Below are 17,398 nucleotides of genomic sequence, written 5' to 3' on the forward strand. Positions count from 1 at the left end.
CGAAAAATCAAGGGTGACGGAAGTGATGTCATAACCTACCGGCGAAAATTCAACTCGTCGCTCGAGGGTTACTCTGGGTGCGTACTCTCACTGACCCAGCTCAGCAGGTGAGTAGCAGAAGGTTATGACCTCACACGACGTCAAGTGAGAGTCCCGCGTCTGGATTCCGAGCATGCAGGCGGAAGGCAGCTATGAAGTGTTCATGTTCTGTCGTGTTGTTCCGTCATATTCTGTCATAAGTGTTCATGTTCATGTCCTCGTCAAAAACGTCGTCTGCCTCTACCGCCATGTTCGGTGAGACGGGCGTAACTCGTAATGGGCGAAAATTGCTAAACGGGGGTTCCTACCCACAGGTCACGTGGTGCGTAACCCGGGTGTTACCCGGGTAAAAAAAACGCACCCAAAGGCATACTACTCCGTGACCTCGTAAAACGCACACACAAAATTGACGGGGCAAAAAAAAAAAGAAAAAAGAAAAGATGAACATTTACGTCATATGAGTTTCACAGGTGATTGGCGGCGTGGCTCTGGTTGAAATCTGTGAAAATTTGCCATATGAGGACGTCTTCGATGCCCATAAAATTAAGATACGTAATCGTGAGGTGCATCGTGATCTATTTTGACAAACCTACGTTACCTGATAAATTACCATCATGGTACCCTTCAGAAGAAGCGTGACAGTAAGTTACCATTCGCTTTCGAGTCATCGTTTGAAAGGTTAGCTTACCACTTTTCAGATACCAGTTATCTGTCTGTTATATAATATTCATGTTGTTCCTACTGTATTATACCATGTTTTATGTCTTAAGTTGCATGATGCATTCTGCATATTTTTGGTGCACTATAGCCTTAGCTTCTTGCAAGCCATAAATTCCCTCAATCATCACCATCATCGTAGGTATCAGCCATACATGCTAACGATGCCCTAATTTTAGTAAGAGGCCATTATTGCTAACTGCAGCCTCTCAAGAAGTAAGTGAAGCAAACCGACGTTGTACTGGCCTTTCCTTATGCTATAATGAGCGCCACCGAATGAAATGTTTCATACATTACGAGATGTCAACAGATCTGTTAAAGCACGTACCTGTTGCGAGCAGGTAATGGTACAATGGTACGGCACTAGTTGTTTGAGAACGCACTTCATTCTTTGTTTATGCCGAAAATATAAATGCAATACTTTGTTTGTTACAGGTCGCCTGCTCGTGTGTCAGATGGTGGATGTCATCAACGTCACGGACGGCCTTTGGGACTATCTGTTCCAAAACTACCAGCACAGGTGGCCCTTCGGAGCTTCTTCGTTTCCACTAGAAGGGGAAATGTTCGCAAAGTACTCTGCTCCGACGTATAATAAGACAAAATGCGGCTTCGATCTGACATTACTGTAAGTACAAAGGACGTTGTACACCGATTCATTCCTGAAGTACTGGTACCGGTCGCAGTGTCTTTGATACAAACATTTGCAGTTCTCCGATTAGTTATGTCCAGGAACTCGTAATCTGCTCCGCGAAAATGCGCCAGGGGATTGGGAGACACTCGTCTCGTACATTTGTCCCTGTATTATTCTATTCTGTTGCTTTGCAGTGTGCGAGATAAAAGCGATTTAAACGGAATATCTCCGATCGAGCCACATAGAAATGCGATGTAATGCATGTGGGACGAAAGGAAAGCAGCGCACGGCTGACTGCTTAGCAGCTTCCAACAGGCTGTTTGCAAATAGTATGCGTCGCTGGCCGTATTTATCGAGATGCCCGCCAGATGTCTCCAACCGTCGTTGCCAAAAGAAGGTCGCGTGCATTGGTAACCTCCGAACGTAGGTACCAGTTTGATGATTGTTAACGGCTATGGACATTATTGCATGGAAGGCTTCGTGTCCAAAGCAGGCACTTCCCTGACTTAAGCCGGGAAGGGGAAACGTCCCGCGCGGAACAACCATCGATGTCCAGAGGACGCCGTGAAATGCTCAGAATATCTTTGTCGGTAACTTACATAAATATGTAGTCTTCTGGGTGCCTGTTGGTGCCGTTCGTTGAGGCAGTAAAACCATACATCCTGCAGATATGCTAGCGTCATCCTGTGGTGGATGTTTCATGTCAAATTCGAATTTCCTATTGAAATCGTGTGTATGAAATCGAAAGCGCGTGGTAGGCGTAATGCTCTTCCGACCTGCATGCCACATTAATAATACCATGTACGTATTGTATATGAAAAAGACAAAATAGCTTTAAGTGAACACAAACTATATTATATATGTCACAGGATAATTAACCTCTACTGACATACGACACGAGTGTTTGGGGGAAAACACAAAATGTGTGTGGGCGGGAATTCGGCTCCTCAAGGCACAAAAGGGGACTGCATTAAAACTAGTACGACAATGATAGCCTGATATTTCCTTTTTGTCGCTCTTTGGCAAGCGCTCGTGAACGATTAATTTTGTCCGCCCTGTCTATAAACGTATAATATCCATGACGAAAACCCGAGACTGGAAATGGTCATGGATCTTAGCCACCAGCTCGCTTGCTTTTTAACCATTTTACGTATAATATTTCTCTTTGAGGGTTCGCAATTCAGTCTTCTCGTTACGCCTTACCCTTACGCTTGCTAAGGGCCTTGTGGTAGCAGTGGCAAAGGTAGATGACTGTCCCGGAACGCGGGGGTCGCGCACGGCATACTACGAGATCGATGAAGGCATTCGAACTGAACGAGCAGGGTGGCCAATCGATGAACAAGAGGCAGTGGAGTAGCCACAGGGGGGCTCGAGACCCCCTACCTGCCACGGACCGACCCACGCAAATCCGAGGGGAAGATAATATATGGGGGGGGAGAGACTAGTATGACCATCGCGAAAGCCCTTACTGTTCATGGCGTCTATCTAAGCAGCACCCTTGAATGGTTTTCAAAGTATGAACTCCAATCCAATCCAGTCCACTCTCCTTCCAATCTCGTGACAGCACCTCATTTGACATGACAGCCTATACATGTAATCGTATTGTGAAAGTCGAACTCAATAATTTTCGTTCTGTCTTTTCTTTTTTTTTTTTCAAACGCACTTCGCGGAGTGCACAAGTGTGGTGTCGCATCAAGGATCAGCGCGGAGATAGTTTCTTAAATAGCCCCCCCTCCCCCCTATCTTGGAGGTCCAGCTACGCCACTGACAAGAGGACGAGGACACATTGCTTCCGGAACTTGCTTACTCTTCTACAAAATAGATACCATTAGAAATATCACACGACGGGAATGTATCAGTCAAGACACGCAAATGATATTGCACCTCGCTGACTAAACACACAAGTTACGCTGCTGTTGCGCAAAGTTCGTGCAATGAAAAGAAACCTTGTAGCCACATTCTGCACATATTTCAGGTCTTCCCCGAAAAGGGCGCTGAAAATCTTCCTGGAGAACAGAACACACGGGCCGGAGGACCTGAGGTGGTTTGATGAGCAGAACATTCGTCATTATGCGAGGCTTAACATGCGGATCGGCAACTTCACAAATGACAAGCAAATTGGCGAATTCATTGAATTCTTTCGGGCAAGTGATACTTTGTACGTATTGTTGAACGCAGCAATAGATAACGAAGAGAAGACAAGATGTTGACGCCGGTTACCTGCTCGCAACTAACGGGATATTTATTCAGGACACACAAGGATAACACCACCTATGCTGAGCAGGTTTGTAATACCAGAATTAGGTCCTCTGTACAGAGTATGAAGGGCTCAGGACGAGGGCCGTCGATATTTCGAACAAATCCATATATCGGCGGCTCCTGTCCTCCCTTCGTACAGGTCCCGACAAAAGTTTACGGAACACTGGAGTGGTGTATATAGTCATCTGAGCGACACGGTTGCTGGAAACAGGAGCAGATAGACTTACAAACAGGCGACCGGGTACTCGACGCACCTCTCAGTAAGTGTGTCCACTCCCGTTCGCCGCTAGGGTGTCGCTGAGATCAAGAAATACATCGCTCTGGTGTTCCGTAAACTTTTGTCGGGATCTGTACTTCTCTACCGGTTCGCTCCATTCTTATTTCTACTCGTCTACAGGCTACAGAGTTGCCCCTGATTTATATAAAGTTGCACAAGGACGCTGCTTCCTGCGTTGGTGTTTGGGGCACTTTTTGCAACCAGGAGGGACCTGTTTTGTCAATTGTTATCTGTAATCAACTGAAATTGATCTCTCTAATTTGCAAAGTTAACCCCACGTTCTTTTCCAACCCCCTCGAAGCAATGTAAGCCCTTGCAGTGTTCCAGGCCGTCTCTATTTTGAGGTAGGACCTTCCAACTTTTCACGGACAACATTGCCGTATTTTTCAAATTTATCTATTGTACCATTACATACGGGCTGCACCAGTCGTTTTTGTACGAAAGAAAGATAACTCCTGGCGCTTTTGTGTCTACTACAGAAAACTCAAAAAGATCACTAAGCGTGATACCTATCCAATGCCACGTATTGGTGACGCACTTGATTCCCTACAAAATGCAAAATACTTTTCCACGATCGGTATTCGATCTGCATATTGGCAAATCGATGTGGACCCTAGGGACTGAGAAAAAACCGCTTTCGTCACTCCAGATGGGCTTTACGAGTTCAAAGTCATGCCGTTTCGTTTGCGCAACGCGCCTGCTGCTACCTTTGAGCGGATGGTTGACAACGTTCTTGGCAATCCGAAATGGACCGCTTGCCTCTGCTACCTAGACGACATCCTGGTGTTTGGATCTACGATTGATGAGTACAATGCCCCTCTCGGTCAAGATTTAATTGCATGCGCGGCGCCAATCTCACGACGAACTGTAAGAAGTGCCGCTCCTGGGACATGTCGTGTCTGCGGACGGTATTTGGCCTGACCCTAAGAAGATTGTGGCAGTTGTGGGACTTTTCCTGTCCAACCACTGTTAAGTCTTTGCGGAGTTTTCTTGGGTTATGCTGTTATTTCCGCAGGTTCATCAAGGACGTCGCAGAAAAAGCACACCAACTTCATGCTCTTTGAAAAACAGGCTAAGTGTACAGTTCGGCTTACGAACACGACAGCTCTTTCCAGCTCCTGAAACGCGGACTTTCGTCCGCCCCCTTTAGTACGACACTTGAACCCAGACAATCCAACGGATCTTCACACGGATGCTAGTGGGGTGGGACTCGGTGAGGTCTTGGCTCAACGCTGGGACAACGTAGAACACCCGGTTGCCTTCGGTCCTTCACTGGCCCGGCGACGAACTACAGTGTTACTGAGAAAGAATATTTGACTGTTGTCTTGGCAGTTACAAAGCTCAGACCCTACTAATACGAAGGACATGTTACGGTTTTCACTGACCATCACGCGCTCTGTTGGTTGGTCAACTCCCCCTGGAAGACTCGCTCGTTGGGCCCTCCATCTTCAAGAATTCGACTTTGATGTGAAATATCGAGCAGGACTTGAGCATCAAGATGGGATGCACTGTCACGGTCACCACTACCAGGCTGCGGAACTGTCTCATTCATTGACAACCTCGATTTTTGCGCAGAACTAGCCCGTGACCCTGATCTGATGGAAGTGATTACTATCTTTATCAACCAGCGGTGAGCCCACGACAAAGAAGCATCACTGGCCCAAAATTTCGTGACAACATACTCTATAAGCAGAACCTTTCGGATGACCGTATTTGTTGGTTATTCCCCGCCACCTGCGAAAACTGCTCTTGCAGCACTTTCACGATGACACCAGTGCCGAACATCTTGGATTTAAACAACGAGATTTGGCCGATGCAGACCAACAATGAGGGACGACACAGACAAGTAAGCCTCAAACGCCCAGAAATTATCGAATGCAACAACTCAGGGAAAAGATGTGCTGACCCCAGGAAACGAACCCGGGTCTTCTGATCTCCGGTCAGATATGCTAACCGCTACACCACACCAGCACGCCGTTTCCCTTGAGCCATTGAGTTCCTCACGTGCGCGGGGGACGGACAACCAACCACGCTATTCCCATTCTCTCTTACATCTTTCTCACTCACTCTCTCATTCAGACACGAGGCAGGGCGATTTGTAAACGACGTACAGAAAGCGATTTGGCCGAGGCAGACCAACAATTAGGGACGACACAGAAGACCCAGGTTCGATTCCTGGCGTCAGCACATCTTTTTCCTGAGTTGTTGCATTCGTTAGTCATGGATTTGCCCGGACGTACGACCACGTCGTCAGTCGTTTCTTCTGGCCAGGCATGCGACGATTCGTCTCGGAATTACGTCCGCACCTGCCTAGAATGTCAACGTCGCAAGCATGCGCCGACCGACCCTCAAGGTCTCCTGCAGCCCACCCCGCCGCCCCCAATCCACCGCGTTGGAGTTGACCTGTTGGGACCGTTCCCCTCGTCTTCTGAAGGGAAAAAAGTGGATAGTCTGCATTGACCATCACACCCGTTATGCCGAAACGTCCGCCCTTGTTTCCTCAACGGCACCAGACGTCGCAGTTTTATTCTGCATCAGGTCATTATTTGCCATGGTGCCCCTCGTGAAATATTAACTGATCGTGGAGCTGTCTTGTCCACCGTGATTTCTGAACTCTTGCGTGCGTGCAATACTATTCATCGGACGACTACTTCATATCACCCCCTATCCAACGGCCTCACGGAAAGAAAGACAGTCCGGGGTGGTCTTAGTTAGTTCGTTAGTTAGTCCGGGGTTATTCTGTGTCTAGCTTTAAAGAAAAGAAGAAAAAAGGCACCGGTCACTCCGAGAACACACACACACACAAAGTTATCCGGATATGCTTCTTACAGTTGATAGCACTCCTTTATCCTCATTTATTAGAGATTGGAATTTGTAGACCAAGTGCTTCACTGGCTTTGCACTGGGGCTTTCAGTGAGTGAGTTATCTCACCCTGACGGGAGGAATCACGTGTTACGTGACCTTCTGACGCCATCCATTCAAACGTTGCCCTCCTGCGTACTGTTGATGAGGCCTAACAAGGCCGAAACAGCTGTCCAGTACTGGCATGGCGACGTTTGAGTTACAAACATATGCTAATACGTGCAGCCAAAGAGCTCCGGCTATTTTTCTCTTTGTATACTTCACTGGCTTTGCACTGGGCTTTCAGTGAGTGAGTTATCTCACCCCGACGGGAGGAATCACGTGTTACGTGACCTTCTGACGCCATCCACTCAAACGTGACGTTTGAGTTACAAACAAACGGCCTCTCTCTCTCTCTCTCATACATACATACATATACAGGGTGTTTCATAAAACGCGTCATTCGGACTTCATAAAAAAACGGGGCGATAGAAAAATACGGAGTAAACTTCATTTGTGTGGCAACTGAATTTGCCATCTTGCAAAAGTATTTTCATTTGATTTTAATAAAAAGAAATTGAATTTCTTTATTTGCACTCCAAAATTTCCCAAGTCAACCTCACGTTTTTTGTTTTTTTTTACAGAACACGAGAGCCCGTGGCGAACTTAGTCAGATCCAGAAAGAAATCCGCTCAATATTGCAAATGGAACAGCAACAAAAAAGACCCGGAATTGAGGCATCAAAGTTTCGGGTATTCAACGGCACACCAAATCAGTCGCAAAGATGCGCGGAGAGCAGGACATGGAACTGCCCACATGAAAAATAGAGGAATTTATCGCCGTACCGGTGTGCAGTACTAGAGTCACTAAATAGGCAGCAGAGTAGCGAGACGGAGCCACGCCGAGGAGCGCGACCGCCACCTTGGGTCGGGCACGGCTCCGTCGCCTAGCAATGGGACGGCAACCGCCCCATTCTCCGCCGGTGAACAGCGCGTAGGCGAGCCATCTCGCAACAGAGGAAACCGGTTTCGGATGGAGGGGACTCAACATGGACGACAGGGTTCTTAGAAGGAGAAACCACGGGACACGATCGGCCCAATCGCGGACACCGAACGGCGGCTTCCGCGCGGGATGCCATACTCTGTACCTCCCATTAGTGACTCAATGCAGTACGAGACGCGCCGATAACAAGGCGGGTGGCATTCCACCATACGTTGATAAGCGGCAAAAAAAAAAAAAAAGATTCCGCCTCTTTCTTTCCGCCCCCTTTTTTTTCGACCTTCTGTCTTCCATGAAGGCAGGAGTATGGCCTCCTCTCCACGCATCTTTGCAACTGATTTGGTGCGCCGTTGAATACTCGAAACTTTGAAGCCTCAATTTCGGGACTTTTTTTGGCAGTTCCATTTGCAATATCGAGCGGACTTCTTGGTGGATCAGACTAAGTTTGCTACGAGATCTCGAATTCTGTACAAAAAGAAAAAAAAAGAACGTCAGGTTGACTTGGGAAATTTTGGAGTTCAATTAAGGAAATTCAATTTCTTTTAATTAAAATCAAATGAAAAATATTTTTCAAGGTGGCAAATTCAGTTGCCACACAAATGCCGTTTACCCCGTATTTTTCCGTCGCCCCGTTTTTTTTTATCATGTCCGAATGACACGCTTTTTGAAACAGCCTGTATATATATATATATATATATATATATATATATATATACAGGTTTGCGCATCTTCGCAGACGCGTATTTCCTTCATCCCCAACGTGAGAGGGGGAAGGAGCACAGTGCCGCCTCATGCGTCGAAGATGAGCTTTAACTTGCGGAAACAAAACAAAAACAAATGTATCGGGTGACTCTATCGGAACTGGCCTTATCTTGGGTTGCATTTTCTGTTTCTTTTTAATCTTTTTCGAGGATGCGAGAGGCGATAGTGTGCTCCTTCCCCCTCTCACGTTGGGGATGAAGGAAATACGTGTCTGCGAAGATGCGCAATGAACAAAATAAAGAAAAAAATGGCGTTCCTTCATTAACTTTTTGCGGGCGATCTATGGAACGGATTTTTGTTCTGAAAACGGCTACGATATTAGGTGACCGAAAGGAACAGATGTTCTCATTGGGACAACTTTGTAGCTTTTATAATTAAAAAGTTAATTAATGAAAGTTAATTAAGACATTGCCTTTGGACTTTGATAATGCCCTGCTAGGGAGTGCCCTTCAGGATATGCTATATTGCAATTGATTTCATCTTGGAAAAAGTGATATATATATATATATATCTAAAAAATATGTTCACACTTAGCGTGGACACCCTGTATATATAATGCAGGATAAAAGCCATAAAATAAACAAGTAGATAACACTAGACGTGTTTGTTATTCAAAATTACAAATTAAGGTGACTTCTATGGCTGCACGCAGTGAAACACATACTCATGGAATGATGCGACAGCACCAGAGGACACGCGTTTCGCAGTGTTTGCGGCTCGTCAGCTCTGGGTAGCTGCGCATCGTTCGGAATTGGCAAACCAGAGGTCCTTCCTTTATATATATATATATATATATATATATATATAAAGGAAAAATAGCTAATACTCTATGGCTGCACGTCGAGCATATGTTACACAATTTGATCGGGCACTCCCAGCCGAGTATAGCTGTTTCGTCCTACTTGGGACGTGTCAGCCCGGCGTAGGGAAGTGACACGATCTTGGGTCGGCACTAACAGTGCATCTGGGCAAGACGTCAATGTTCTATGGTGACAGCGCCACCTGTGGAGGCCGCAGTGCAAGCCAGCAAGTACATATACAGAGAGAAAATAGCTAATGCTCTATGCCTGCACGTCGAGCATATGTTACACAATTTGATCGGGCACTCCCAGCCGAGTATAGCTGTTTCGTCCTACTTGGGACTTGTCAGTCCGGCGTAGGGAAGTGAGACGATCTTGGGTCGGCACTAACAGTGCATCTGGGCAAGACGTCAATGTTCTATGGTGACAGCGCCACCTGTGGAGGCCGCAGTGCAAGCCAGCAAGTATATATACTGAGAGAAAACAGCTAATGCTCTATGCCTGCACGTCGAGCATATGTTTACAATTTGATCGTTCACTCCCAGCCGAGTATAGCTGTTTCGTCCTACTTGGGACTTGTCAGTCCGGCGTAGGGAAATGACACGATCTTGGTCGGCAGTAACAGTGCATCTGGGCGAGACGTGAATGTTCTGTGGTGGACAGCGCCACCTGTGGAGGCCGCAGTGCAAGCCAGCAAGTACATATACAGAGAGAAAATAGCTAATGCTCTATGCCTGCACGTCGAGCATATGTTACACAATTTGATCGGGCACTCCCAGCCGAGTATAGCTGTTTCGTCCTACTTGGGACTTGTCAGTCCGGCGTAGGGAAGTGAGACGATCTTGGGTCGGCACTAACAGTGCATCTGGGCAAGACGTCAATGTTCTATGGTGACAGCGCCACCTGTGGAGGCCGCAGTGCAAGCCAGCAAGTATATATACTGAGAGAAAACAGCTAATGCTCTATGCCTGCACGTCGAGCATATGTTTACAATTTGATCGTTCACTCCCAGCCGAGTATAGCTGTTTCGTCCTACTTGGGACTTGTCAGTCCGGCGTAGGGAAATGACACGATCTTGGTCGGCAGTAACAGTGCATCTGGGCGAGACGTGAATGTTCTGTGGTGGACAGCGCCACCTGTGGAGGCCGCAGTGCAAGCCAGCAAGTACATATACAGAGAGAAAATAGCTAATGCTCTATGCCTGCACGTCGAGCATATGTTACACAATTTGATCGTGCACTCCCAGCCGAGTATAGCTGTTTCGTCCTACTTGGGACTTGTCAGCCCGGCGTAGGGAAGTGACACGATCTTGGGTCGGCAGTAACAGTGCATCTGGGCGAGACGTGAACGTTGTATGGTGGACAGCGCCACCTGTGGAGGCCGCAGTGCAAGCCTTTTGAAACCTTGGCACCAAAACTTGTCCCACATTGTCACCAAGCTAACGAGGCGTGCTTGTGACGCATTGCGCTCTGGTTTAAGTTTAACTTCAAGCAAGACGATGGAATCACGGGCTCCCGTGTTCAGGGTGATGTTTGCCATAAATGCAAGGACTATGTGTCTCGGCGTGCTCTCACGGAAGCGCGCACAATACAAGCGATTTGAGAGCGAGTACTTGCCGGAAAACGACTCCACCCTTAAAGGTGTTTTCGATAGATATACCCCTCTTTTAAGGGTGTTTTTTAACGCAAGTTGTAAGGGTGTTTTATTAGGATTTCATCTAATGAAAGAGTTTTATGGAAAACATACTTCACTCATGTGCAGAGGCAACACGAAAACGGTGTGCGACATGGGTCATTTTCACAAAAAGGCGCAAGAAAGTTTGCTTTGTAGACGCCGACTCTCACGCTTAGCCTGAGCGCTCTGGTAGAGCAGAGCAGGAAGTAAATTCAGTCAGGCTCTGTGAGGGCTTTCGGCACCTTCAATCTATCGAAGGCATGTAGACGTTTCAAGTTCCAGATACATTAGTACATAAAGCCTAGGAGCTTTACCACGGCAACCCGGAATGAGATCAAGCGGCGGCTTCTGGCATACTTATTACAAACTTGCAAAGTGCTTCTTGTGGAAAGAGCCCTCCTGGGAACACAACGCCAAATTCCATCAACGATCGGACGCGATGGTGCTTCCTCAACATCCCTTCATACAATTCCACACTGTCCGCGTGGATTTCCCGAAGGAAAAGAGCCAAGTTGCATGGCGTACACTGGCCTTCCTCGTCGAAGTCGACCCATGCGCCCAAATAGGGGCCTTCGATGGGAGAACTTGATGTTTGTTATTGCATTTCTGGAACGGGATGCACACGAAGGCGGCCATATCTGCAAGGGTCCAGTCTTCCCTAGTGAAAAGCTGAAAATCTGGGCACTGCAGAAAGCGACCAATTTGGAGACGACACCACCCCACCACCACCCCGTCGCCAGTGGTGTGGCGGGTAGATTGGTCCTTCACTTCAAAAACTACTACATTGCGGCGTACCCTGCGATTTCCGCGGACGTTGACCCGACAATGGAAGAGCATTACGTGCAACTTACGCAGGACTCACTAAACCTCCAATGCTGCTGGTGCCACCACATTGGTGTACGAAGGGATTAGATGGAATGACAATGAAACTCTAGAGCGCTGTTACAGTGCTTGCAATGGTTGAACGGCCAAAAGAAAGGCTGACGGTACGAGGCGTAGCTTATTCTCGGCACTGAGACCTGGGGCAGAACATCCGAAAAGTGAGCTAATATCTTCTGAAATAGTAATCAATTACTGAGTAACTGATTACACGAAAAGTTACTCTGACAGCAAAAAAACTACTCAAAAAGTAACTGACAGTTACTAGAAACGCTTTGCGCATAAGTCTACCTGCACGGGATTCCGAGGCACAGTGGAAAGGGCGTCCATCGTCAACACCATGGAGGCGTGTAGGGGTGTGCTCCGAAAGGGTGTGGCGAACTATTGTAAGCACCAAAGGGGGCTTTGTGGGGGCCGAAGCTATATACGAGTGCTGTTCTCGCTACACGGACTTCGAGAGAAGCAACGAGAGGTAACAAGTGATTCATGAGAAGCCGCTCGGAACGCTGTAATTGTCAGTCCAATTCCAGTGTTGATATTATCAGTAACATATCTACATGACTTTCACTAACTCTTGGAACAGGTGCTACGAGAAGAACAACTGAAAATTCAGACAATCGGTTTCCATATGCTTGGTTTCCTGATCGACACCTACCACAAATCTGATGCAACAAGGGACCTAATGCGAGAACACATTCAACGCTACATCAAGTAAGAATGACCTGTTAGCCCCGTAAGGTATTGTGCGTTATATGACCGAAGCAATGTAGAGCATCATATCCAGACTTTGGGAGCTAATACGGCATAATGACTTTTACTTGATGTCTTTTCTGCACAAATCGAAAAAGGAAAACTCTTGCAGGTGCAGTTCGTTTCCATGAGGATGATGCGGATAATGGGTAGAGTGCGTCAGACAAACATCTAGTAGCGCTTGTTCTGATGTCAGATTTGTATGACCCTCGTCCTGTACAAAAGCTTCACTCTTAAAGCTCCGCGGTTCCTTTTTAACGGCTGCTTTTGTATATACTTCAATGGGCCTGCTCAATAAGATGTAATTAACAGGATGCCTTGAAGTTGCACTATTTCTCGCACCCGAGTTTCTCAGCGTTATCCTTTGCCATACCCTTCGTTCAGTATTGTACGCAATATCTTACACGACTATCTGCAGGGTGTCTTTTTTTTAATACAGATTTTTCATAAAAAAAAAACTAAGGGCTATAGACATGCTGTCGTCACCTCTGTGCCGACGGACGTTCTTGGCCATATGTTGCTCAACCGTCAAATGACTAATTACCTAAAAATCGTTAAAGTAACTTTTAATTATAAAAGCCGTGCAGGTGTCGCAATGAGAAGATATGTTCCTTTCGGTGACCTCATATCGTTTGCTGAACAAAAATTCGTTCTGTAGACCGTCCGCAAAAAAAATCGAGAAGGAGCGCAATTTTTTTTCTTTATTTAGTTCATTGCCCATCTTCGGAGACCCGTCTTTCCGTCACCCCCAATATCAGAGGGCGGAAGAGCACACTGTCGGCGCCTGTGTCCTGGAAAGAGATTAACAGAAAATGCAACCCAAGATAAGGGAATTTCCCATAGCGTCACCTGATACATGTGCTTTTTCCGCAAATTAAAGTTCCGCAATTTTATTTAATAGGTAATTTAACACATCGGTGATGATATGCTATGAAACGCTTAAAGGAACGATCGACGTCTCGACAGTACCACTGTCTTCGTCAGAACAAAAGAGGTACATGGGTTGCACATTGCTTCACTGGGTTCGATAATTGACTTCACAATCACTGCAAGTATATGCTAGTAAAAGTCTCTTTGGGGTCAGGCCAGGGCGAGCTGTACTGAGGCCGTCCCTCAAAAGAAAGAAACAGGAAAAATAAAAGGAAAGTATATCACTTCTAGGCCACCAGTTTCCCTACTGTTCAAAAGTACAACGGGATCTTCGTTAATGATTGATTGGAATTTGTAAATGAGGTAAGGGTGCCGTTGTTCCCTGCCCCTATCGGAGCTAAAGTTTGATTGTTTGATAGAAGAATAAAATGGCGACTTCATTTATTGAATGAATTTTGACAGAGACACTAGAATTTCTGCTCTCAAGCAAGTGGGTATTTTTCATTAGTTTGGGTATTTTGTATCTGCGGCCATTGCAAGGATGGCAGCCTACTGTCGGACTTGCTGGTCGGTTGACCTTGGAGCTGACTAGATTATCATTGAGGTTTTGCATGCGCCTGTAGGTTACATGTGGGAGTTCCGGGAAGATTTGACCAATGAGCTCTGACTGAAGAAGAATACTGTGGTGGCAATACTGTGGATGTTTAAAACATTGTTATTGAACGTTACAAAGATGTTAACAGAACCACATTCTGAAGTTAAGTTTACTTGGACATCCACGAAGTTAACGGTTAGAGCTCATAAAGAATGGGTGAATTTGATGTCCGGATGTGCTGAGTTGAAATCGCTAATGAATATAAATAGGGCGTCTTCCGAATATGGCCAAACCATGAAGGTACCGTCCAGAAAACGCTTGTACAACGTCGACTTTTTCTCGCGTTGGAACAAATGTCTTATCCAGATCTCCCATTGAAATCTTTCCATAACTTGGTGTGATCTTAGTGCCCATAGCTGTGCTACTGACTTGCAAGCAATGTGTACAGCCAAATTCTCTCAAGTTCTCTTTCAGAATAAAGTCAAGGAACCTTAATAGAACAGAATGATCATATGGGTTGTCCAGATATTTATTTTAAAAACGCCCTTTTGAACTGGAGCAATGCCATCTTCGTGAGGGATGTTGGTTGTAGAGGGAAGAAACGTCTAGCATGATCAGCAAACTTGAAGCAGGAGGTTGGCTCTGACTTATTATTTCCAGGAAGTGATTTGTTCTTTGATGTAGGATGGAAGTTTTTGGGATTAATCATTGACACGGTAATCTACAAAGTTGGAAATACTCTCGGTAGCTGTACCGATAAAGTTACGTCGTATCTATATATACATATAAGTGATGGTACTGTGGCCTGTGGTACGGTACGGTGGTATGGTACTGTGGTAATAAGGCCGAGACAGCTGTCCAGTGCTGGTGTGACAACGGCCGGGACTTACAAACACATGTTTCACGTGCAGTCAAAGAGCGTCTGCTAATTTTATTTCCTTAATACTTCACTGACCTTGCACTGGGCTTTACGAGGTGAGTCACTCACCCTGGTGAGAAGACATCACGTTCCACGTGATATTCCCAACCCACTCGCTCAAACGTCGCCTACCAACGCATTACTGATAATGGCCCAATAAGGCCGAAACGGCTCTCCAATGTTCGTGTGGCGACGTTTGGGACTTACAGACATATGTATGACGTGCAGCCTAAGAGCTTCTGTCCATTTCCTTCCCTAATCCTTCACTGGCTCCGCACTGGGCCTTCAGTCGCACACTGTGACGGGAGGAATCTGCTGGAAATGCTACGTGACGGTCTGACTCCATCCGCTCCAACATTACCTGCAAGGGTGGAGCACATCCGGTAAACGGCAGTAGTATGCTGAGCTGTCCAGTGATCAACCACGCCGCTTCCCTCCCCAAATATTTCGGCCATAGTTTACGGGCGCAACAGACTCCTTTCGACAGTTAACCACAGGGTGTGTGCAAAAAAAACATGACCCGCATTTAGGCACATTGCTTGTTGTCTACCTAACTAACAAACTTCCGGTGGCGCACGATGGCGCATTTATGCGTACGGAATCTGTAGAAAAATTGCGGAAGCCATACTCAGCTTAAAAAAATAGACGGAGCGACGAAAACTTCGGCCTCCGTGCATCAGAATAGGGCAACGTGGTGGGCATAGGAGAGTTGTGTTCAAGTACCGCTAGGGGAGCTATCGGTGCAGAAATCGAAACGATGCCCCACATGGATGCTCATCGGCAGTACACCTAGCGGTGTCTGCACGTAACTCTCCCGAGACCGAAACGCACTACCATGCACTGTGATGACCGGCCTATTCTAATGCATGGAAGCCAATGTTTTCGCGCTCTGTTTATTTTTTTACGCTGAGTACGGCTTCCGGGATTTTTTTTATAGCTTTCGTACGCACAATTACGCCATCGTACGCCACCGGAAGTTCCTTGGGTAAATACACAACGAGTTACGTGTAAAAATGCGGGTCACGTTTTTCTGCACACTCTGTATTATGTACATCTGTGAGACGGCTTCCGTGCCTCATGGGTCATTCGTGTTTGTAGGATATGCTATTTATGAGAGACCACAATGCGTTCAAGTGTAGACGTGCAAACAAGAGTAATTTAGAGAAAGTACAATTAGAAATAAACTGTCCGTGATGCCCTTGCGTCTCATGCCCATCAGGCGAAAGAGGAGAACAGAACTAAAGGAACATCACGACTCAAAAAGACAGTGTATAATCTCCTAGAGAAAGTATTTTTTTTTAAATATTAATTGCTAAGGCCATGCTTCAATGCATCACCACATGCAATGAGGGCCACCGGCCATGCTGGCCATCATCTTCCGCTGACCCTAATGTGTCTAGTGAGTAGTACAAAAAACGACACGTATGAAGTTTTACAAGCAAAGCAGTTTTGTTATTTCGAAGCCTATACCGTGATTGCCAATGTTCTGAAGAATGAGTCCGGAATCATGTCACTTACTTTGCTTCGCCACTCATCAATGCCAATGGTACCGACCTCTTCAAGTCTACTGGAAGTTCTGACCATTCAGGACTAGCCACGCCCCCCTTACCCGTCGCACCCTTGGCTCCTTCCACGGCTTGGTCAACCTTTATCGCCGCTTTGTTCACCCCTGTGTTGCAGCCTCTTAATGACCTGCTCGTGTAGTCTTGCTCAAGGGCACCCGCTTCCATGCCCGACTCTTCGACCTCGCACACCGACCAAGCTTTCGACAGTGTTCAGCAGCCTCTCGCTGGCGCTGCTCTCCTCCTCCATCCGCGGCTGGACGCAGAGACAGCCCTCTTCGTTGACGTTTCGACCATTGCCGTTGCAACGCCACGACGGAGCATGGGGGCCCCTGGGTCTCTTCTCGAGGAAGCCTACACCAGCTGAGTCCCATGAACTCCTCCCTGCATTACCACTACTTCCTAGAAGGTCGACTGTTTGTGCTGCACACCGACCACAATCCCGCACCATTGATCTGAAGACTGCTTCGTGCAACCATTCACCATGTGAGACGACATATGAGCTACACCCTCGAGCTCACTGTAGAAGTACTCTATGTGATGCGGCAGGCTGTGAGTCATTCTACGTGACGGCGGATCAGTTCACAATGCCTACACTGGACGTGGACGCCAGAGCTCTCAGGTTAGTTCGGATAGAAACTAGCATGAGACAGAGTCAAACAAGGTGTTGTAAGCAGACACTTTACTGTGCCTGTCGCTTGTACTGGGGCAACCTCGCACGCAGACCCAGCAGACGTAACCCTCGGGCCGGACAGCGCAGCGTCAGCAACAAAGCAATCCAGAGCCAGAGGCAAGAACCTGGTGGGGCAGACCCCCAGGACCA

At 46.9% G+C, this 17,398-nt stretch overlaps 1 protein-coding gene across 2 annotated transcripts in view; it reads left to right on the forward strand.

Moving 5' to 3' along the window:
- Positions 1 to 1,194: 1,194 nt before the first annotated feature.
- LOC135377148 (uncharacterized) overlaps positions 1,195 to 17,398 on the forward strand; it is a 54,563-nt gene continuing 38,359 nt past the window's right edge. For both annotated transcript variants that reach the window (XM_064609444.1, XM_064609445.1), the window contains exons 1-3: positions 1,195 to 1,381; positions 3,363 to 3,531; positions 12,463 to 12,590. In XM_064609444.1, the coding sequence (XP_064465514.1) occupies positions 1,212 to 1,381; positions 3,363 to 3,531; positions 12,463 to 12,590 (467 nt within the window). In that variant the 5' untranslated portion in view covers positions 1,195 to 1,211. The remainder of the gene's footprint in view (positions 1,382 to 3,362; positions 3,532 to 12,462; positions 12,591 to 17,398) is intronic.

This window comes from Ornithodoros turicata, chromosome 1, assembly GCF_037126465.1.
Source record: "Ornithodoros turicata isolate Travis chromosome 1, ASM3712646v1, whole genome shotgun sequence".
NCBI lineage: Eukaryota > Metazoa > Arthropoda > Arachnida > Ixodida > Argasidae > Ornithodoros > Ornithodoros turicata.